This window comes from Ursus arctos, unplaced genomic scaffold (assembly GCF_023065955.2).
Source record: "Ursus arctos isolate Adak ecotype North America unplaced genomic scaffold, UrsArc2.0 scaffold_18, whole genome shotgun sequence".
In the NCBI taxonomy this organism is placed as follows: Eukaryota; Metazoa; Chordata; class Mammalia; order Carnivora; family Ursidae; genus Ursus; species Ursus arctos.
The window spans coordinates 38,712,705-38,736,592 of NW_026622852.1; the positions used below are offsets into that span (position 1 = coordinate 38,712,705).

Genomic DNA, 23,888 nt, shown 5'->3' on the forward strand with positions numbered 1-23,888 from the left:
ACCATGGAGTTATCTCAATGTTGTTTCTTCTTTAGTGGGAGAGGTTTGGGGCCATCAAGGCATTAAATCCATAAGATCCACAGAATGTTTCATTCACCTGTCTAGAGGATGGGCAACACTGCACTGGGGCTAATGTTGCCTGTATTTCCCCTGAAGAGCTTGGTTTTCGGTATTGTAACGTTTCCTCTAGTCTAGCCCGGTTGCCTGGACAGAACGTGTGGTCAGGAAATAAAAGAGCCTGGGTTTCAATCCCATGGATGGTTAGTGTAGTGATGGGACTCACAAGGAAACATACGCAATTGAGAAAAGTTGACAGATTCAGTAAATTGTGGGAGACTTTGTCATCCTCCCAACAAGAGTGATCAGAGTAGGTCCTATTATTGCTTCCATTATGCAAATGAGGAAAGAGAGGCTCTTGGACCAGGACCTTGTCCAGACAATGTGGCTCGTAACGGGTAGGGCCAGGATTTGAATGTGGGTGGTTGAATTCCAGAGCCTGTGCTTTTCATCACTGTATCCACGGATAAGAAATAACTCTTGTCATTATGGAGAGTCAGACACATAAACCAGTCATGATATAAAGAGAAAATTGCCTTAACAGATACGTGTGCAAAGCGCTGTGGAGCCAGAGGATGAAGCTATTAAGTTCAGGGATCTTACATAATATGAAAAGTGACCATGAGATGAGCCAGCTACATTTGCTTTTTAAGAAGGGACTCCTCTTACTGTTCTATAACCTCACACGATGGGTTTCCTAGACACCACGCATTTGCCTGTTTGCGGATTGAGCAGCAATACCGCCAAGTCTCAGGGATATCAAGCACAAGGTTCATCAGCTAATAGCCAATAAATGTGATGGAAACACACTGTTTGGTCGTGGAAAATTTCAACCACGTGTAAAGGTAGAGAGGACAGCGTAATGACCCCTGAGTATCCTTCGCTCAGCCTTAGCTGTTAGCAACATTCTGCTGTTCTGGCTTTAGCTGTACCTGCCTGACCCCCACTTTTTTTTTTTTTTCTGGAGCATTTAAAAGCATATCCAAGCATCCATATAGTTTCATTAGTAAACACTTCAGTGTGACTGTCTAATATGCCAAGCCTTAAGAAAATAATGAAAATACCATTAACCCAACCGATGAAATCAACGATAATTCCAAATAGTCGTCTGATACTCAGTGTGTGTCTAATTTTTCCTGATTGATAAACATGCTTTTAATAAAAGAACTTTCACTTCTTTTGCATAGAATAGAGATAGACAGTTTCCCCTCTCAGTTCTATCCTGGCATATTTGCAAAGACTCAATCTTTCTGAGGAGCCATTTAGGTTGTTAGGAAGTAAAGATAAAGTGAACAGTTTTCATAGATCACATAACTTTATTTATAAGGTTAAAGCCATTATGTAGATTGAAAAACGAATGCCTGGTAATGATGGAAACAAGATAGCATGTGCCAAGGTGAGAACTGCTGAGGAAGTGGCTACAAAAGTCCCACTAAAGCATAAGCAGATTCTTGAGATGCTGAAGTTTCATTTCTGTATTTTTGGATTTACTCAAGGTTTGAGTGTAGCAAGCTGGGCAGTGGTTTAAGACCAGCATCATGCATGGTTTTAATAGGAACAAAAAGGTTTGTGGGGTGTGTGTTGTGTGTGTGTATGTGTGTGTGTAAGAGAGTGTCTGGATATATCTAGTCTATTGCTTCTCCTTCGGAATCTTACTATCACACACACACAACACACACAGAGTATATTCATTCTGTAGTTGGATATCCACATTGGTTTGTCTGTTCTATTCATTGGCATTGTTGACTAAAGGGAATATTGGAATGAGAAAGGGCAGAACTCACTCTCCCTGTGTCCTGTGAAGTTGACCTTGGGAGGAGGCAATGGGGTTTACAGTGAAGTCAACAGCATCTGAGAACCCAAGAACAAACGGTAGAAAGGACAGTGTGGGAGACGGTGATTACCCTGGTGGGGCTGGGTCAGAACTGGGAGTAGAGAACAAGGACACAGGTAAAGGGAATGACTCGTGCGAAGGCCTCGAGATGACAACACGGGCATTCAGAGAACTGAAAGCCATTCATCATGAAGTCTTCTCAATGTGGCAATTATGACTTATGGAACATTTCGGGCTGCCCTTTAAACATAGCCTAGAGTTATCTGGTGGGACTCTCACAAAAACCAAGGCTGCTTTGTGATTAGGAACGTTTTCTTTTGCAAACACCAGAAACACAGGCTGTCATAATAAACTACCGGAGTTATAAAGCTTATTTGGGGTTGAAAATGCTAGCCATATTCTAGCTAAGGTTCGTTGTCTAGAAAGTGCTATGGCTGAGTACTCCGGACCCTAGGCTTGGACTTCAAGTGTTGCCTAGTCATTTCTAGATCTTGTAGGCATTGCTTCTCTGTACCTCAGTTTTCCTAGGGTTAAGAGGGAGCTTTGCCGAATTAGTCAAGAAGGGCTGGGGAAGGGCTAAGAAGAGGGAGATACATGAACATTTATTCATCCATTGGCTGATATAAGGCGTCCACATGACTCCAATTCTCACAACGTTTTGAGACGATGCCGGAGAAAATACATTTTAAATGACAAAGCAGCATGCCAACTCTAAGGTGCGCAAAAAAGAGTTTGGAAATATTACGCCTTTGATTATATACTTCACAGAGTCTCAACAACAGCTCTTCTGAAGAATGTGGTAATTGAGAAACGCATGCGCCTCGCTTTTGCTTCTTTTTTGTGGTCTTCACCTTAATCCATTCTTTCAGGTTTTTCTAGTTTGTCAGTTCGCTCTTTATTGCCTTCGCTGATCGGGTACACTTGAACTTACGGAACCAGAAGCTTGCTTGAAGCACTCTGCTGGGAAAGGAAAAGATCCGGCGGACATAATGAAAGGAGGAATCTCAGTGATTCAGAAGGGCGAGGATCAGGCGTGTAATTAGACAGGTCAGGACTCATGAGGGTGGGGGGAACACACCAGAATTCTATGAGGGGTGGGTGTGCTCAGCATCTCTCCCCTGCACGGTATAGGACGGTAGTCTGGATTGTAACTCTTACAGACACCCAAGCAGCCGAGCTCTGTGTGGGTCTCTTTAAAGTAGCACGGCTTCATTCACAACACCCGACAGCCCAGCGACGTTCCACGGAAGAGCATGTATTTTAAGTGGCTTTGCCTGCTGATGACCGCAGCTAGGAACACGCAGACACGCGGTCCTTACAACACGTTTGCAGCTTTCCATTACTTTCAAAACAGTACATTTCATGCAGGTGCTGTGCAAGTCTACATTTTGGGACCGGGTTACCTGGAATGTCTGGTTTGTAAGATCATCACGGGAGAAAACATGAAAGTCTGAAGTTGCTGTCACTGCCTTAAGGTCAGAGTTAGCAGGGAATCATGAGTAATTAGGTGTAAGCCATAAAAAAAAAAATTGCTGTTGCTATGTTGGTTGTTAAGGAAGCATAAGAAAGTAATTCTGATGCAATCTGGCTGGTAAATGTGCAAGCTTGTGCCAGACTCATGCATTCACCTGGGGCAGGAAACACAAGGACATACTGTAAAAATACACGGCCAGTCTCAATAATTAACTTGTGAAATCCTTTAACTTGATCATCAGCAAATATTTTTCTCCTGTGTAGAAACGTAGCTCCAAATTTATGAATATTGCCTCTTGGTAGCAGTTTCCATCTTTATATTAACCTAATGATCACCTTGATCTGAATTCTCTAAAGATTCCTGAGGAAGTGTTTAAACAAAACTATATGACGGCAAGATCTTTCAACTATGGCCAATGCATACGCCACATTAATTAGGGAAGACAGAAAGATGACCTACTCATTAGTGGGGGGCTTTTACTTCCATTAATTTTTATGAATTTAAGATTACTTTTGGTAAATATGAAAGTATACTTATGAATATAAAAGTAATGTATTTTCATTGAAAATAAGTCAGAAACTGTCGCCATCATCCAGGGATAATGTATTTCCTCGCTGTTGCTCCTTGAGCCCTACTAATACCTTGCCTGCATTTTTGAGACTCTGTTCTTTAAATATAGAAGTATTAACATACATAATAAATAAAAATTTTCTGCATGTTTCAGCAAAAAATAAAAGTCACAAATAAAGGGGAATTTGGATGAGAGGTAAAAGTTTGCCAATGCTCCATGTCATGGGGAAAATCATTATTAATAAAGTTCGGCAAATCTCTTTCTATGCGTACTGCATATGCACATTGTAGGCAATGGAGAACACACCATAAGCAATTTTTTAATTGTTTTTAAAGAGTTTTTGTTTTTAAGTAATCTCCACACCCAACGTCAGGCTTGAACTGGCAACCCTGAGATCAAGAGTGGCATGCTCCACTGACTGAGCCAGCCAGGTGCCCCCATAAGCACATTTCATATGCTATTTTCTCCTGAATATTATGCCATAATGATTTTTCATGTTATTAAAACTCTTTGTAAATATAATATTTAATGACTTCATAATAGTCTATCCTACAAATATACCATGAATTCCATAACCAATTACAGGGTTTTTAGTCATGAAAGCTGTTGCTGATTTTTAATATTAAAAATGCTGTGAGGTCTTTGTAAATAAATATTCACCTCTAAGTCAGATTTAAAAAAAAAAGTTATTTACTTATTTTGGAGAGAGAGAGCGTGTGCGTGAGCAGGGGGAGGGGCAGAAGGAGAGGGAGAGAATCCTCAAGTAGACTCCCTGCTGAGTGAGGAGCCTGACATGGGGCTCGATCCCAAGACCCTAAGATCATGACCTGAGCTGAAATCAACAGTTGGACACTTAACTGACTGAGCCACCCAGGTGCCCCCAAGTCAGATGTTTTTGATGGGATTGCTTCTCAGACTAGGAATTACTGAGGTAAGAAATATGCATGCATATTTTTAAAGATTTTAATACATTGTTGCCAATTGTTTTGGAGAAAGGTTGCATTCGTGTACATTTCCTAGAGAAGTTCAGGGAAATGATTATTTATTTAATAGCCAACTGCACCACCACTAAAATCTTTGCCAATGTGGTAGGCAAAAATTGACATCATTTTAACCTGCATTTCTTCTATAATTAGTGAGACTGCTCCTTTTCTATCTGTATTTCTTCTTTAGTGAATAGCTTGGGCATATCTTGGCCCCAAATAAAATGTTTTCTAATGGCTATCTATTACATCATAATATTTTAGAATATTATTATTTTGTCATGTATGTTTTCCCTTGGTTTCAAAATTCAGTTAATGGTAATTCTTGACTTATGGGGAAGGTTTCACCTTTTGTAGTCCAATCTGTTTGTTTCTTTCGGGGGTTCCTTAAAATTTTATTTTCAAATTATTTCTAAAGTGTACAATTCAGTGGTTTTTAGTATATTCACAAAGTTGGGCAATGAGCATCACTATCAAAGTACAGAACATTTCTGCACCCCCAAAACAACCCTGTACCCATCTGTACTCACTCCTCATTCTCTCCTTGCTCATCTTCCGTCCCTAAAGATTTGCCGATTCTGGGCATTTCATACAAATAGAATCAAACAACATACAGGCGTTTGCATCTGGCTTCTTTCACTGACCGTAATGGTTTCAAGATTCCCAAGAGTAACGTCCGTCTTTGTTCCTTGTCTCTTCCTGACCACGTTTGGCTTGGTACATCCTTTGTCTTTTTTGAGAAGCCACAGGAACTTAAGACTTACTTGGACCTGGCACACCCTCACCCGCTGACTTCAGTTACTTTGCTAGTCAGTTTCTACTACGCATGATGGGTATTCGTTTGAAAAGGAAAAGTCTTACTCTGGGAGAGAAGTATCTTTCTTGTATGAATTTTAGAGATTTTATTGAGAATGGATATTAACTTTGTTGAAAGTTCTGTTACATCTATTGAAATAATCATATGGCTTTTTGTAATTGACTTCCCTATGATAGAGGGTAGGAATCGCTTTTATGATTGGACAAGGTTTTCATTCTTGTGCAAAAACCATATTCCATTTGACTGTCACGTGTTGTTGAATTTGCTTTTATCTGTTGCTGCTAATTACGTTTGTCATATAAATATTCTAAAGTTAAGAAGTAGTGTATGAATACAATGAAAAAAAAGTACAGATATTTGGGGCCAGACATATATGGGCTTTAATTCAGGTTCTGATGCTGATAATTCTGTGACCTTGGCATTTTTCTTTCTCCCCGTCACTATGCATTATTTTTGTAGATTTTTAACCATACGAGTATGGAAAATTCTATATTCTGCCTTTTTCCTAATTTAACTTTACACCACAGGCATTTTTTCCATGTTACTGCATTATCTTTGAGAGCTGTGTAATACGTGTTTCAAAATGTGCCTAAGGTAGCGGCGTTTAGAGTTCCTTATTGGTGGGCTTTTCATCCGTGTCCACATTTTTACCAATAATAATGATGCTATGGTGAACTTTACTACGCCGAAAATTTGCTGTATATTACCTCAGTGTATAAAAACACTTTTAAGGATACATATTGTCAAAGTGCTCTCTAAAATTACTATACTGATTTACATTCTCACTGACGACGCATAAAACTTCCTATGTCATCCCACATTTGCCCACATTGTTTATTAACGTCAAAAATAAATCACTGCTAATCTGACACACAAGCGGTTTCTCACTGTTGTTTGAATTTGCATGCTGCGTTGGTAAGGTCCAGCGTTTTCTCATATGCACGGAATTTACTGCATTCCTTTGGTGAGGTGTCTGTACTCCTGAGTTCCATAAACTTTTTTCAATTCACACAGTAAGACATTATAATAAAGACAGTATTCCCTGGTCTGCCATAAGAATGTGTCTTTACATTTTGGTGATGATTTTTAAAATGACACCAGAGCTTTCCATTTACTTATGCTATCACATCTGCCATCATTCCCACCATGAATTTTCTGTGACTTGTAGGCTTAGGTTTTCTAAGGTCTTCGAATTGTTACAAAAAATTATAAAAGCCATTTTTATGGGTTTTTTTTTTTAGATTTATTTATTTATGTGACAGAGATAGAGACAGCGAGAGAGGGAACACAAGCAGGGGAGTGGGAGAGGAAGAAGCAGGCTCCCAGCGGAGGAGCCTGATGTGGGGCTCGATCCCAGAACGCCAGGATCACGCCCTTAGCCGAAGGCAGACGCTTAACGACTGCACCACCCAGGCGCCCCCATCCTGAATTTACTTGTGTTATGTGGTGAGAATAGAAATTAAAAGATTTTCATGTTTTTACCAACTGTCTAATGCCAGTCACTCAATACTCCTCTCTCTCGCTTTCTAATACTTTGTAACAAAAATGCCACCAGTCACTTACAAGTTTTTAAGTAGAATACTTGAATTTATGTGTACAGACTATCACACTGATGCTTTTGTGATTCCTGATTTTGCACTATTTTAATTAGTGCAGCTTTTTATTATTTTGATTTTTAGTATAGTGGGCCTTTCCATTATTTTTCTTTAAAATATTTTAATTTTCCACTTTTCCCCCAATGAACACTAAAATAAATAATTCGGTCATGCTTCCAAAAAAAAAAAAATCCAATATGGCAGGTATGATGGAATTAAATTATGCCTATAATTTTATTTGGGAAAAATCAACATCTTTAAGACATGTATTTTCTCACTTAGGAAATGGCATGCTTCTCATTATTCAAGCATTTATAAATGTCTATATGGTATGATTTTGTAATATTCTTCCTTGAGGTCACATACATTTCTTAATTATATAAATATATACACACATACATAAAGATAAATGTATGTATATACTGATACTGTGAATAGGATCTTTTTTACTATATTTTCTACTTACAAATGACATTCAGGAAAGCTCCTTTTGTATATTTATCTGTAATCATTCAGTTTTTGGGACTCAGTGTTTTTAGTGGATTTTCAGGCCTTTGGATTTTCATTTTGTAAGCCCCATCACCATTCCTTCTGCCAAAATAAAAACTGTGACTCTCAATTTTCTCATCTTTATACCTTTCATTTATTTGATAAATTTATGTATTACTGCTTTGGCTAGAACTCACAGAATAATGTTCAACATCAATGGGGATAGCTTTTTTGCTTCATTTCTGATTTTAGAGGGAAACATTTAACACTTCACTACGGAACTGGTTATAGTTGGTTTGAAACAGATATGCTTTAGTATGCTGGAAAAACATCCTTACTTCCTTTTTAGAAATTTAAGAATTCACTGTGAATATATGCAGTATTGAAGATTTAAAAAATAACATTCTTCAGCTACTTTTGGTATTGTTACTCTGTGACTCACATTTCTAGATATGAAAGATCATTTGCAAACCTCATTTGTATGATGCTTCACTTCACTGTACTGTCTACGTAACACAAATAACTTGAGTAGCTACGAAATAAAGATCTCTTCACCTATTCAAAGTAACCCAATACAAATTCCACTTAGTAGGTACACTTTCAGAGCTGAGTTTTGTTTTCAAATGCAGTAGCTTTCCCTAGCTTCTGTTTTCTGGTACATCTTTCTTTTTATGACTTGACTTTTATTTTATAGTTTTATGATTATAGATGACGAAGATCAACCCAGTTGGGAAGTTGATGGGACATCAATAAGCTAAATAAAAGGTATACCGTTAAGCATGTAGAATTGGTCAAGAGAGTGAATGTCAGGAGAAATGAGGAGAAGTCAACAGCTGAGGTGTGCAGGTCAGGGAAGAGAACCACTAGGACAATCAAGATCCTTTTCGCTGTTCCTGCATTTCTGCATAGCGTTACAATGCACCCCATGCCCTATCTGGGAGCACTTCTCCCAGGATGAAGGTGAGTTGATCGTGATTTTCCTATTTTAAACAAAGTCCAGTGTTTGGCCTTATTTTCCAGAAGTCTGGGGAAGTCTTTATCCTGGCAGAAGTACAGTGATGGAGGGAGTGGGGATGGAGGGATAGTTCAGCTCTGCCTTGGGCAGCATCAATTCTTTTTTGCAAGTGAGACCAGGAGCAGAGTTTTGGGGAACTTCTCCCATTTGCCCTTTCCCTTCCCCTTCTCTGTCCTGCTATTCCTATGTCCCAAAGCAGTGAGTTGTGGGATTATGACCCAGTCGTGGGCTCTCTGTTCATCTTCCAGGTCTTGTATTTCTCATTCCAGCTGTGAGAAGGAAGGGGAGCACTTTGTTTTGTGAGCCATGACCATACTTTTTTTCCTCCATCTACTAAGTTGATTGCCTATAGCTTTCCAAACACCGGGAAAGGAATTACCAGGCTAGTCCTCAGCACCGGTGCCGTGTTCTATGTGGCGGGTGCTAAGGTCCAATAGTCACCGGCTGATTCAATAAAAGGAACCCTGTTCCACATATTGTAAAGAAGATGGAACTAGAAGGAGGGGTCTCCTCTACTGTGGTTGCTCAGTACACGGCATGTGATCCTGTATTGTGCCAGCAGCATAGAGGAAAGATCATCATCCTCTTCGTTGTTTCCGGGACAGCTCACAAAATGGCACTATCCAGCCAAATATTATTTAATAGCAAAATAGATTTTAATTGAAAAATCATTTTAAGGAACCGAATAAAAATGTGTAGCAGGAACTTCCCCAGGAGACAGCAGAGTATGTACATTTTGTGAGTGGAGCAGCATCTGTTTAATATACTTTTATATAGAAAATACAAGCATATTTAAAAATGGAAACATGTAAGAAAGTATGTCACAAGGAAGAACAAAATGGAACACAAAATACAAAGGTAAACCCCAAATAACAAGTTTACGAAACAAAACAAGACCCAGCACCGTGTTGGAATTTCTTTGCATAAGTTCCAGACTGCCCAGGACTACCAGGAGGAGATGATCCTGCTTTTAGGAGAGCTGGTGGGTTGTGCAGTGGTTAAAACCCAGGCCTCCTTTTCCTGGAACAAAAAACAAAGAGATTCAACTGAAGTGAAGAGGTGAAAGCTTAGAGGCTGATGAAAACAGGATCGAAGGTCTCAGACGCCTGCGCATCTTCCGTGACATCGTTTGTACGGATGGGGCTCATTCCTTGAGAGAACAGGTGCCAACCTTAAGAAAGATCTGAGAATCAGGAGAACCTGAGTTTTGATGCTGGCTCTGTCGCCAGTCTCCTGTCTGCTAATCCTTCTTATCTACAAAACGATGAGTCGGGACTTCGTGAACCTGAAGGCCCCTTACAGCGTTAACAGTTTGTGGTTTTTCTTTACGGCATTTAGGTAGGATCAATTTTCTGAAGATGCACATAGAGGTCAGAGGAAACACACTCTCTTTCTTAAGGACGGAACTCGCTGGGAATTAGCCCGGGTCTGTCTTAGTCATCAGCGGGCAGGTTACAGGCTGAGGGATTTAATGGACACCACGGGGTGTTTCCCACCAGCTGTCACAGATGCCTGGAAATGGCTCTGTCTGTGAACCAGCTTTACTGAGCATCTTTTTTCTGTGCCTGTACTAAGTACGAGGGAGACAACCTTCAAGACGCTCAATCTTGTGGGAAGGAAGGAAATTAAAAAAAAAATTGGAAACATTGACTGTTTTGACTTCTCAGAAAAGCTTTCTCCTTTCCCCATTTCAGGGAATCATACCACACATTTCTTTCCTCTGGGAATTGCCAGTCCCCTCCCCCCTTTGCTCCAAAGTAAGGCAAAGATTTTGACAAAACGAGTCTTCATGTTAGTACAACATAGCTCAACCTCAGACCACAGCTCACTGATCCATGGTGGGCCCTTCAATCCATCTGGAGTAGTCAGTTCTTCTGGATTTTGTAAACTGGGTCAGCACGCTATTTCTGTGGATGCTGTGGTGCGACATGGAAAATGTGGAAGCTGTAAGCAGTTCTGTCCTTCCACTTGAACTGGACAGCAGAGAAAACCACACTGCAGAGGATGGAGCGGGCACTGGAGAGAGGAGGGGAGCCGGGAGGTGGAGACGCTTTCTGTGGCTCTCCAGTCCTCAGTCCGGTCCTACTAATGCTTAGCCACCTCACGTCTTTGGGTCCTACGCAAGGTCCTTCAATCGTGACAACATATTGCTTTCTTTAATTAAGCTGGTTAGAGTTGTGGTAAGAGAGTCCTAACTAATATGTTTCTCCTAGGATAACTGATCACAGTACAAGGAGGAAGGGGTAGCCCAGTGTCCTGGGTTGGAGATGACCTTTCCTTGAACGTGGGATATGCCTCGTAGCTGACTTTGCTGGACATATACATTTGGATTCCCTTATTAAACTTTTGCATAAGAAAACCTAGATTTCGTTTTATTAAAAGGCAGTATTTTAACAAAAGCTAATAATTACTGTTCCTCTGGTGAGAAAGAGCTCTTATGGGAGTATTTTGATGTTAGGGAACCACACAAACTCTGGGTGTCCTTTTCTTATGTATAAGATGAGGGAGTTGAAATAGAAAGTCTAAAATTATAAGGATGTTATAAATACTTCCTGTTCCTTTTTGAGTCACTGCCATTCTTATTCTTTTTATCCTTTCTTTCCCCTCAGAGTTCTTTTCTTTTTTCCCAGAAATCCATTCCAGTTTGATTTTCATTTTCTTAAACTCTTTCGACCCTGCTCTCAGGTGAAACCATCATTTTTATCTTGGAGGCTTCTACACATACAATCCAGATTTGCTCTCTGGGGCTTAATTTATTTTTTCTCTTTGCAAAGATGGCATATACTTGGCATGATATGAAGAAATTCATTGGCACAAGACTGATTTTCTTAAATGAAGTTTGTACTTAAATAAACTTTTGTCTTTGCAAGTTGACTCTGATACTCTAATCACATTGAAGTAAAAGGAAATGGAAAAATTAGTTGTTTTCAGTGAACTGAATTTCCCACTTTTAAGGTGAATACAAAAATATCCATTTGTTTTTAATGATTACTCTAAGATGGAAGTAAATATACGTAAAACTAATTTAAGTGACGTAATACAATAATATATATTGACAGTCTTAAAATAGAGCTGGTAATATTCCAACATTTGTGAGGACAGTGCTATAATATTGAAAACATTTTCTTCATTGCATACTGTAGTGTGTCTGACATTTCCTGAAGTTTAAAAATGCTTAAATCTTTGGCTGGTGATGGGTAGTAAGGAGGGCACGTATTGCATGGTGCACTGGGTGTTATACGCAACTAATGAATCATTGAACTTTATATCAGAAACCAGGGATGTACTGTATGGTGACTAACATAATAACAAAACATTAAAATAAAAAAAAAAACCCAACATGGATTGGTAAGGGATGGATAGATGGACATGTGATAAAACACAGCAAAATGTCCACTGTAGAATCCAGGCAGTGGGTATATAGTTCTTTCAACCTTTCTGAATCTTTGAAAATTTGCATTAAAATGTTGGTGGGGGGAAGAATGTTAAAGTAAGAGGTGGTTGCTCAAGAGAGGAAAGGCCCACTTCAACAAAACCTGCATCTTCTATTTTGACAGCTGAGGAAGGAAAATAAATGCATGCAACAAAGAAAAAAAAATGCTTAAATCTTGAGAGAGAAGAACAAAGCTAGAGGCATCATGTTCTCCGATTTCAAACTACATTACAAATCTATGGTAATCAAAACAGTATGGTGTTGGCATAAAAACAGACACAAAGATCAATGAGATCAATGAAACAGAATAAAAAGCCCAAGAATAAACCCATGCATATATGGTCAATTAATTTACGACAAAGGAGCCAAGACTATGCACTGAGGAAAGAATAATCTCTTCAACAAACGGTGGTGGGGAAACTGGAGAGCCCCACACAAAAGGAGGAAATGGACCACTTTCTTACGCCAGACACAAAAATTAACCCAAAATGGATTAAAGACTTGAATGTAAGAGCTGAAACCATAAGACTCCTAGAAAAATACATAGGTGGCAAGCTCCGTGACATTGGTCTTGGCGATGAATTTCTTGGATTTGACAGCAAAAGCGAAGGCAACAAGAGCAAAAATCAACAAGAGGGTCTACATCAAACGAAAAGGTTCTGCACGGCAAAGGAAACCATCAACAAGATGTAAAGGCAACCTACTGAGTGGGATTATATATCTGATAAGAGATTACCAAAATATATCCAAAATATAGAAAGAGCTCATAGAACCCAATAGCAAAAAACAAACAAAAAACCGAAACAAAACAAACCAAAAAACCAAAAACGCAAAACCAAAATCAAAAAACAACCCAAACAATTAGATTAAACAGAGGATTTGAGTAGACATTTTTCCAAGGACGACATATAGAAGGCGACAGGTACGTGAAAAGATGCTCACCATCACTGATCACCAGGGAATGCAAATCGACACCACAATGAGGTATCACCTCACACCTGTTGGAATGGCTGTTATCAAAAGACAAGAAATAACAAGTCTCGGCAAGATTGTGGAGAAAAGAGAACACTAGCGCACTGCTGGTGGGAATGGAAATTGGTGCGGCCACTCTGCAAAACAGTATGGAGGGTCCTCAAAAACTAAAAAGTTAGAAATAGAACTGCCGTACAACCCGGCAATTCTACTTCTACTTCTGGGTACTTATCTGAAGAAAATGAAAATAACTCGAAAAGATACATGTGCCACCATGTTCACTGCAGCTTTATTTACAATAGCCAAGATATGAAAACAACGTAAGTGTCCACTGATGGATGAATAAAGAAAATGTGACACACACACACATACTATTCAGCCATAAAAAAAATGTAACTTGCCATTTACAACAACACGGATGGCCCCCGAGGGCATCATGCTACAAGTACCATATGGTCTCATTTGAAAAAAACCAAACAACCAAAAAACCCCCTCACAGACACAGAGAACAGACTGGTGGTTGCCAGAGGCGGGGGTGGGCGAAATGCGTGAAAGGGGTCAAAAGGTACAAACCCCCAGTAATAAAATAAATAAGTCACAGGGGCGTCACATACAGCCTGGTGACTACTTAATAACACTGTACTGCATATTTGAAAGCTGCTAAGACAGTAAATCTCACAAGTGCTCATCAGGAGAAAACCATTTTGTAACTGTGTGGTCATGGATGCCAACCAGATCTACTGGGATAATCATTTTGCAATATATATACACAGCTGTATACCTGGCACTAATATAATGGTATCAATCATACTTCGGTAAAAAACGTTTAAATTACTTTTAACTCTTTTCCCTTAGACTTATTTTTGTGATCATCTTTTCTCAACTATGATATTTATCTGGTTAGAAATGAGAAACTAATTGATAGACATATTTTTACATAAATTTTGTTAATCAATTAAATATTGCATATACATAGGCTAGAAATATGAAACAAGAGTTTTGACTTTAAAAACAAACATTTCTTATTGATTTCAATACCATTTTTTTATTGGAATCAGGAATGCAAGCGAACATCATATGATGTACTGGGTTTATTATTTATTTTACATCCTTCCATATGAATGATGCAATCTTCTCTTCTAGAAGGCAGTTTATTTGCTTAATTAAACCTTTTTTTTGTGGAAAAATATGGAATTGCATGTCATCCTTTTAAAGGGACCGCGCTAACTTTGTCTGCATCGTTCCAATTTTAGTTTACATGCTGCCAAAGTGAGCACGAGATTATTTATTTTTGAGATACTGTTTTGTCAATTCTTAATATTTCTTTGTGTTGGCTCTAGTTCAAATTTACAGAGTACCTGAAAATGGACATTTTTGGATGTAAACTTAAACTAGAGATACCTTCTGGCTCTCGGGACAAACTTCCCTTGAATTTTGACCTCTTCATGTTGTAGATAAACATTCATTTTTAATTGCCTTACCTGGAGCAGTCATGTCCTGTCCAAGCTGAGAGACAATGACATCGGTTTGGTCTCATGCATTTTCCACCATTTAAGCAGGGAGACTGGCAAACAGCTGGGATGAAAAATTCATGCATTAATTCAATTAATACTTAGCCAGACGGGAGATCATTCACGAAGGCATTTGGAATAAGATCTGACTGCTTGCTGCTCTAGCCACTGCCATTCCCCAGTGACCATTTGTATCACATATGTCTGCCACTTTGTTTGAACTCATGTCATTATGTGACACCACCCACCCTGTCCTTTTTTCCCCTCTAAGCCAGTCAATTCTCATATTTAAGCTCCAGGTTAAGTCCTACTTGTGTATTGAAACCTTTGCTGGTAACATTAAATCCACTGATTTTTCTCACTTAGTCTTTAGGCAACCAATTTGACGTATACACTTTTTGAACTGCAAATTTTTCATAAGCTCAGTTACACTGTATATCACGTGAGAGAGCTAGCAGTGAACTCTATGACTGATTGAGGCATTCCACCAGGCACCAAGGCTTAAGACAATCAATCAGGCATATAGATTATCTAAAATAACAAAAAGCAGACAAATAAAGAAAAAGAGCGGATGATTCAAAAGTCCTTTGTATTTGCTAGAAAACACATTTCATAGCTTTTACCATCTTTAACTGGAATTACAGAACCTGGAATAAAATTAAAAATTAGCCACAGATAAAACCCTGAGTGGACACCCAAAGATTCACTATATAGGCATCTTTCTCACAAATCCACTGTGTCATAACCACACTCTTCAATTGCATGTATCTACTTGTTAAAAAACTTCTGGATGCTAAAAACTGATGAAGACCTAACACCCACAAGTTGAACGTAACAAAGAAATAGGAGAACTTCCTCGAGGAAGAAAATAAAATTCCTGTTGAAAGAAGGCTGGAAATGAGAAACGTTTCAGCCTCATTATAGCATGGAAAAGTAAGCTTCCCAGATGAAAAACTCATCTTTAATGAGATATAAATAAATGCCATTTCTTTAATCATTCATCCAACTTGATAAGCGAGCACTGGGTGGGAAGAGAGAGGACAAATATAAAACCCTGTCTTTACCCTTGGGGAGCTCTCTTGGGGAGTTCGCAGGAGTGGGCCAACAGAATGCATGTATTTGCCACATAATAAAGAGAAAATTATGAAACAAAGCAGGATTAAAAATAGCAAAAACAAAACCCAATCATTGAAAACTAACTCTCCATAGATTCTGCTTACTAATAAAAAAAATTGCTCCTTTCCTTTTAAAGATTTATTTACTTATTTTAGAAAGAGAGAGAGTGCCCGAGTGGGGGTAGGGGCAGAGGGAAAGGGAGAGAGAATCTCAAGCAGACTCCATGCTGAGTGTGGAGCCCAATGTGGGGCTCGATCTTACAACCCTGAGACCATGACCTGAGCCGAAATCAAGAGTCGGATGCTCAACTGACTAAGCCAGCCAGGCGCCCCACTCCTTTTCAATAGCCTGATGATTTAGTGGTTTGACTGTATTAACAAATTCATTTCACCTCCTTGCCTAATAGCTTAACACCTTCCTCCTTCCCTATCACATGGATGCCCCCAGTGTTCCGTTTCCGGCGATCTTCCCATGCGATGTGCCTTCTGTACAGTCTTATGTTTTTCTCCATGAATGTTTTCCAGTGATGACTTACATATCACTACCTTCTATCTAGATGTATCTTCTGGGAACCCAAACTATCATTCAACTGCCTATCAGACCTCTCCACTGTATGTTTCACAGGCTCCTCGAACTCAGCATGCACCTACTTAACTCCTCATCCGTACCTTCAGACCTGCTCCTCTTGGGTTCTCTATCTCAGTCAATGGCGGCACCTTCCCCTCAGGGGCCCAAAACATGTATCGGTCTTGATTCATCTCAGACTTTTACTCCCACGATAAATCTATAACCAAGTAGTGAGTCACCTCCCTCACGTCTCTCAAATCCACCCTTTTCAGTTATCATTTTTCCAGACTTCATTACAGCTTGCCAATTCTGCTTCGTTAACTTCCTAAGTGGACTCCTAATTGTCAGTCTTGCTTTCTGCCATTTTCTATACTGCTGCCAAAATCACTTTCCTAAAAGAAAATCTCATCACATGATTTTCCTGCTTAAAGCCCTTCAGTGGCTTCTGTTGCTCACAGGACATAATCCAGCACCTTGAACTTGGCACATCATGCATTTCCTTCTCTGGCTCTGCCCCTCTTTACAGCTTCATTTCCAGTCACACCCCTACATTCCCTCTATGGCTTCAGTTCTACTATGCTGAACACACCTGTGTTATACTTCCATGCCTTTGACTAGAATGATCTTCCTCTGGCGACTACTCTTACTCTTTGGATTCTATGCTTATGAAGACTTCTGAATGCCTGTGCTTGGTTAGTGTACCCATCTTCACTGTTGTCATAACTCCTTTCAGAGAATTCCATTAGCCTCGAGTTATCTACTTACAGGCCATTCTGCATCCTTTCTGCTTTTCTAGATTTAACTCTGGAGGGCAGGAGCTCCTGTTTCACACGCTGCTGTATGCTTAGTATGTAGGACGTGTGAGCAGGGTATGTGCTGCGGCAGCTGCTACAAGAAAGGAACACTATGTGGCTCAGTGTCATTAGGGAGCTTATGCTAGTTAGCGAGCCGAGGAGCTCAGAGAAATACAAATAGATCAATGGAGCTTTAAACGGCATGGTTGTACCTATTTGTGTCGTATCTACAGAAATGGAATGTTAGAAAATAGACTGTTGTGGTATAAAGCAAGTTTGGAGATCAGAGGAAGCTTAGGCAGGGCTTTTGAGGTTGGATAAGGTTTGAAGAGGTCGGGGAAAGAGGGAAACCATAAGCTTGTGTTGAGCGATGGGGGTAACGAGGAAGTCATCACTGCAGGGGGACAGTGTGTGACTGGCTGGATGAAAGTGAGTTTTACCAGGTGTGCTGAAGCCAGTCTATGCAGAGCCTTGGAAGTCAGAAAAATTTGTGCTGAAAAATTGGGGCTGGATGTGGAGACAACAGGGAACCATTTCTGAAATAAGGTTCTGAAATAAGGCAAAAAGATACACCAAAAGGAGTATATAGTGCTGTTTAGCTTGGAAATGGAGGGCCCAGAAGATCAACCCGTAGACACTGATGGTGACTCCAAGAAGAGATCTTCTATTAGCTGGTGACAGTGGGGACAGAGTAGGACGGAGGAGGTACTGTGCGGAGAGAAGGAGAAAGGTGCTGATACTGGGAATCTCAGCGGAAGGAGCCGGAGAATCATGGATGCCTCCCCCTGGAAGAGTGGGGCCACCACCCGCAAAGTAAGGTGGCTGGCAAACGGCCAGAAACGTTTGCACGTGACTTCGATTTGGGAAATGCAGATAAAACATCCAAGTGGATTTGTTACAAACACACACTCGATAGATTGCTTTTAGAGCTTCGAATAAAAGCTTCGCATTTATCCAGTAGATTTTTCCTTTTCTACATTCACGGAGGGCTGTTTCGGCTTTAGGTAGGTGGATGACACATCTGATTTTGCCTGTGACGATACGTGTCACTCCCATTTCCTTAGTTTACTTATTAATAGTACCCCTTTTGCTCTCAAAAATGTCCTAGTTTGAAAGCTAAATTACATGGTCACCCGGCCTTAGAGCTCATGGCAAGCTCTGGGGCCGACACACCTGTTCTACTTGATGTTTTACCCCACCAGAGAGGTGGCATAAATACTGTTTACGGGAGGCATGGTGGAGTGTTAGAATAATACCAAATAAATACAGCACGTTTACCTGTCAGTTTGAACTGATTCATTTCCTCAACACGAGAAACCTATCATACCCAGGCGCTATGCTAGGTACTGGGCATGTAACGATCACAAAGAGATATCCCTGCCCTCAAGTGGCATATAATCCAGTGAGGGCAAGGACAGATGGATGAGCCAACACTTACGACCTCAAAGTAGAGAAGAGTACATGTCGTATTTGAGCGAGGTAAGGGTGGTTAAGGGGACGTGTTTGTTACCAATGAATCAACGACAGTTTGTTACTGTTGTCCATGAGGGAACCATCTCTTTGATTTAACTTAAATGGTATTTAGTTAGAGCCTTGTTCTTTCTAAATAGTTACCATGAAGTTAGTGATTCGGTTTCCTAGAGATTAAAAGAAATATTCTTCTTTTTTTTATTTTTTATTATTATTTTTTAAAGATTTTATTTATTTATTCGACAGAGATAGAGACAGCCAGCAAGAGAGGGAACACAAGCAGGGGGAGTGGGAGAGGAAGAAGCAGGCTCATAGCGGAAGAGCCTGATGTGGGGCTCGATCCCATAACACCGGATCACGCCCTGAGCCGAAGGCAGACGCTTAACCGCTGTGCCACCCAGACGCCCCTAAAATAAAGATTCTTCTGAACCTCTGCCTGTTTTCTCGATATTCTGCAAAGCTGAGCAGATGACATGAAGAAGGCTGACAACTGAGTTGACTTAGATTCTCTTCTTCGGTTTGCGACCCTGACGGGTGCCTGTGAAGCAGCCACAGGGTTCAGCAGTGAGACTATCATTCAAGGGACCATCCAGAGGTATTCTTGAGAGGCCTCGGCCTCCTTCTGTTTCCCTGCCACCTCTGAATTTGAGTCACGCTCACCACTATCCTCTAGGGCCACATGGAGCCAAATCAACACGAAAATAAACCCCAAGAGAAGGCCTACCTGTATGACAGCGGGACCCCGTCCAGCCAGGTGGGCAGTCACACTGATAAGGGGCCACACAACGACCACCATTCAAACAGGGGAGAATGCATATTGCTAGAAAACAGACCAAAAAGGATTTAGTCAAAATATACACACTCAGGTATGTTCAAGTGTTCAAAAACCATTTTCCAGGAGGAGTAAAACCTTGAAGGACCCCCCAGATAGTCTCCCCGGATGTGTTCTGTTTATTAATCAGTAAACATAATCAGGAAAGTAAGGGCAGGCCTTTAGCCTCATGAAATGACTTCCATGCCAAATGCCCTCTTTCAGAGAGGATCTACCGTAATCGATGTCTAAGTGCTTTGCGTTCTCTTCACAGAACAAGCAGAATGTTCTCCACTTATTATCATTTCAAATTTCCTTTTCAAATTACATGAAGTGCTCAAGAAGGTTTGGCTGTCTCGAGGCTCTCTTACTGTCTTGAATTAAATGTAAGAATGGGGTTGGAGGGGCTGTCCTGTAGGCTGGTTTTGGCCGCACATTAGCAGTGATGGGACAACCACCCTTTAGTTCCCTGGAGCAGAGGTCTGATGGTGACTCCATCGGGCCTCCCTAGACCCTCCACGGCAATCATTCTTCCTAGAAATTACTGAGCTCTTTAAAGAGGAATAGTCTGTTTAAAAGGAGTGAGATTGTCTCTTGGCTTGCTACTCAAAGCACAGTTCTCAAGCCAATGGCACTGGCATTACCTAGGAGTTGGCTAGACCTACAGAATCTCAGGTCCCAACCCAGAACTACTGAATCAGAATCTGCATTTAACATCTCACGGATGGTTTGTACGGACATTAAAGCTTGGGAAGCCGTGGTCTCATGCAGGAGGACGGCCACGTGCTCCATGAGCTCAGCTAGGCCTGCTCTCAGGGTCCCCCAGAGTAAATGTCTCCCTGATCTTTGGACTCCCAGCATTACAGCAGGTCAAGTTTGGGAGCCCTAAATGGGAAAGAATGTTTGGGGAGAAGAGGGAGGAAAAACATAATTTCTCTTCTTTCTTAATCACTGTGAGAGCAGTTGCTTTCGTGAGTTGTTAGCAGCCTAAATTTATTGCCATTGTATATTTTCCTTTCTAGATTAGTTGCGAGAGTTACACTTAAAAGAGTTTAAGAATCTCTTATAACATGTCTGGCCTTCAAGCAAACTGGTACAGATCAATGTCACCACCCGAATGACTCCTAATGTGATTTACAGACACCACTCCCAATGAAATACGAACTCATTTTATCCCCGTATATATTTTTTAAGATACTGAAACAAAGTCTAGTTTAGACATTAAAAAAAAAGTTTAAAACCACTTATTTCCATTTCCTGAAAGTTCGAATTCAAACATATTTTTATAAGGATCAAAATTCTATATTAATTTACTAAGCATTGTATGGATAGCGGAGTGCCAACTTTCCCTATTTTCTTAGTTGGGAAGAACTACCCCTAGTGAAAAAGAGTGCATGGTGGGCTACAAATACTGCATACAAAGTACAGTGTGATGCAATGCCGTGAATTTATCCCAAGTACAGCAATGAGAGGCACAGCACATAAATGGACTTGAGACAGGGAAGATAGAGGCCGGGAAACCCTCTATTATAAGGTCCTTCTCAAGAGGATTCTTGGGAATTTGCGACAGGAGGCATGTGGAGATGGCTCTGGACGGATCGCGATTACTGTATTTTCAAGGTCACTTATATTCTAGATCTTTTGCAACTAACTGACATATTCAGTTTGACTGTAAGGCCCTCTTGTCTGGTCGGCTACAGGATTAAAGCAAATGAATTTCTTCTACCGGTAAAGCCAGTTCCTAGTAACTCCCCTGAGCTGGCAGCTTCCAGGCAAATTATCAGGATTCAAAGTAAGATTGAAGGACATAACATGCAAGGTTTGAGGACAGACTCACGTTCCTCACAGAGGCGCCCCATCCAGCCGTCTGGACAGGAACAAGCATTAGGACGTTGGCAGATACCTCCATTCTGACACGGGAATCGACAGACAGCTGGAAAAGAAGCAGAATGGATCATAAACCCAGGGAATTACGGAAGGGTATTTGTTGGAAAATAGGACTCCTTATTTACATTTCATAACATTTCCTAGAGTCAAGCTTTAGGGAAGAGAAACAAAACCGAATCTCAAGACTCAGTCAAGGACAAACATGAGGGCTCTCAGAAAGGGGCCTAAATAAGCTTGGGTAGCTCTGAGAAGGTGGCTTTCAAAATTTCAGTAATCTGGGGACTCAGGGCAGAAGGGGCAAGGTGGTTTAGACAGAAGGTAACCTCTTTTGGTCTGGACCAGGGGAAAAGCCTCTTTCAGAAGATCTGAGAACGCCTCTCCAGAGGGGCCCTTTGATGGTCAATAGCTGTTTGGTGCTGCCACTGTCACTCGGTGTCTTAAAATGAGCATGTGAAGGAACAAGCAAGCCAGCCAGCAGACACACATCTCTCCTTTGACTTCTGATCTGAAGTGAAGCCTGGGCTGCTCCACGAGGATATGACCTCCTCCGCCGCCCTCTCATTCTCTTACATCCCATGTGTTAGTGATCTCGTTTCTCATTGCTGCTTTCAGACAATTCAGCTCCCTTCTCCTGCAATCGCCCTTTGCCTCTTTTGAGGCTCATGCCATTCATTCATTGAGTTCCTCAATTCTCCCAGCCCCCACGTGTCATTAAAGACTCTGGCCTTTTCACCCCAAAGCCAAATCTGACCATGGCCCATGTGGCCATGTGGACAACCCACTCAACAGTCTGATTTTTCTTTTAGTTCCTTGGCTATGTTTGTCTTTTTCACTAGCATAGGTCTTGACTTTCAGTAAATATTTGTAGACTGGACCATCATTTGGTTTGTAAAAAAGAATCCTGTTTCATTAGAGAAGTATAAGTTTTAGGACCTACTAGGATGCCTCATTATCTAACTCTTTCAATTTTGCTGAATTTTCAGCACAGAACCTTGTTCTCTTGTTCCTCCAAGAAGATTTTATTGAATGCACACACAAAATTCATCCTCGGGTTTGCGAATTCAATCCAGCAAGTGAAGGGACAGCAGTGTTGATATGAGCATGGATGGAGTGCCTGTCGCCAGCCCCCAGCGTGGCCAGGGGGAGAGACCCTGGTGTGGGCTCCACTTCCCCGGGCCCGCCCAGTACCTCTTGTCTCTTACTCTGCCCACCAGGCGGGCTACCCCATCCCCAGCAGGGCTAGGGGTCTGCCCAGGATGGGGGTGGAACCGGAATCTGCTCAAACTACCTGACTGTCCAAGAGGCACCCTCATGGCTCAAACGTGACACAGCTCCCCTGGCAGCTGGAGAACAGTCTGAGACAACACTTGAACTGAGGAGCCATGACTGACTCAGGAAGGGGCCGTGTACTGGGCCAGAGTTCTGTATGAAACTGTCAAAACTCAAACCCATACAGTTAAGGAAAATGACATAGATGTCAAGAGAAAATTTAAAGCCAAGGAAAAGTAAAAGAGCATGCATGCTAACTGTTGCCCTTATCAGACTTTCATCCACATTTCCCTACAGCTTCCCTGAGAAAGAACCATTCAAAGATTCCCTTACCTCTGCAAACAGGAGGTGATGTCCAGGTTCCTTTCTCCAGGCAAACGCTCCTCAGGGAACCCTCCAGCATGTATCCACTGTAACACGAGTAGGTGATCATGTCCCCATACTGGTAATGTACGCCTCGAGCAATCGCGTTGTCTACGTGGGTGGGTGGACCACAGGATATTTCTACAGGAAAACAAAACCACAATGAAGCCTGTGCTACTAACCCAGCCAGTGGATGGAAGAGAACACAGTCTCCTCTCAAAGACTGAATTAATTTAAAGAGCAAAGATAAAAATATATAAAGTTGCCCTTTCACCTATACAATAACTAAAAGATGGCAGGGACTAAAAGCGCAACTGCTGCTGTCTAGAAAAATGAGATGTGGAGGATCAAAGGTTTTGTCTTCTGATTCAAATGCTAAAGTCGACCTGCCTTTTTTTTCCCTCAGGCAAGAAGTCTCTAGGAGCCCAAGAATGAGCTGTGTGGGTTGCCAAAGAGGTGGCTTCTAAGAGAACGTTCATGCAGGATGCTGATCGAGTTAGAAGGGGAGAAGCATGGGGAGTATTTGTAGTCTGTTGTTTCAGAGTAAAGGTCATGAATCGCAGTACTGTATATTCCAACAAGGCCACTTTATTAGTGCCTTGGACAGCACGTGGTATGTAGTTGGTGCTCGAGACATGCTCAAAAAATAAGTAAATGACTGAGTATTGTCTCTAGCCTGCCCATACTCAGTTTACACCCCTTGATGAGGTTTATGACATTCAGGGTTTCAAGGTTTCACATCAGTTTCCCTCTTTTCAAGACTAACACAGTCATTCTCTGCTTTTGAAATATGTGAGACTGAATGATAACCCTCTCTTTTAGAAGCGATGTGTACTGTATATTTAAGTTAAAAAAATTAC

The 23,888-nt window shown here is 41.0% G+C and overlaps 1 protein-coding gene and 1 pseudogene across 4 annotated transcripts in view; both read right to left on the minus strand.

Moving 5' to 3' along the window:
• Window positions 1-1,359: 1,359 nt before the first annotated feature.
• Window positions 1,360-23,888, minus strand: part of SVEP1 (sushi, von Willebrand factor type A, EGF and pentraxin domain containing 1) — a 194,306-nt gene continuing 171,777 nt past the window's right edge. For 2 of the 4 annotated variants that reach the window (XM_057313668.1, XM_057313669.1), the window contains exons 44-48: window positions 22,999-23,169; window positions 21,347-21,442; window positions 19,423-19,518; window positions 14,722-14,815; window positions 11,490-13,278 (exon numbers count right to left, since the gene is read on the minus strand). In XM_057313668.1, the coding sequence (XP_057169651.1) occupies window positions 13,110-13,278; window positions 14,722-14,815; window positions 19,423-19,518; window positions 21,347-21,442; window positions 22,999-23,169 (626 nt within the window). In that variant the 3' untranslated portion in view covers window positions 11,490-13,109. Of the gene's footprint in view, window positions 2,852-9,472; window positions 9,856-11,489; window positions 13,279-14,721; window positions 14,816-19,422; window positions 19,519-21,346; window positions 21,443-22,998; window positions 23,170-23,888 lie in introns of those variants that run through there. The other 2 variants (XM_044386734.3, XM_026506030.4) reach the window with 2 other exon arrangements.
• Window positions 14,423-14,517, minus strand: LOC113260690 (U6 spliceosomal RNA; annotated as a pseudogene).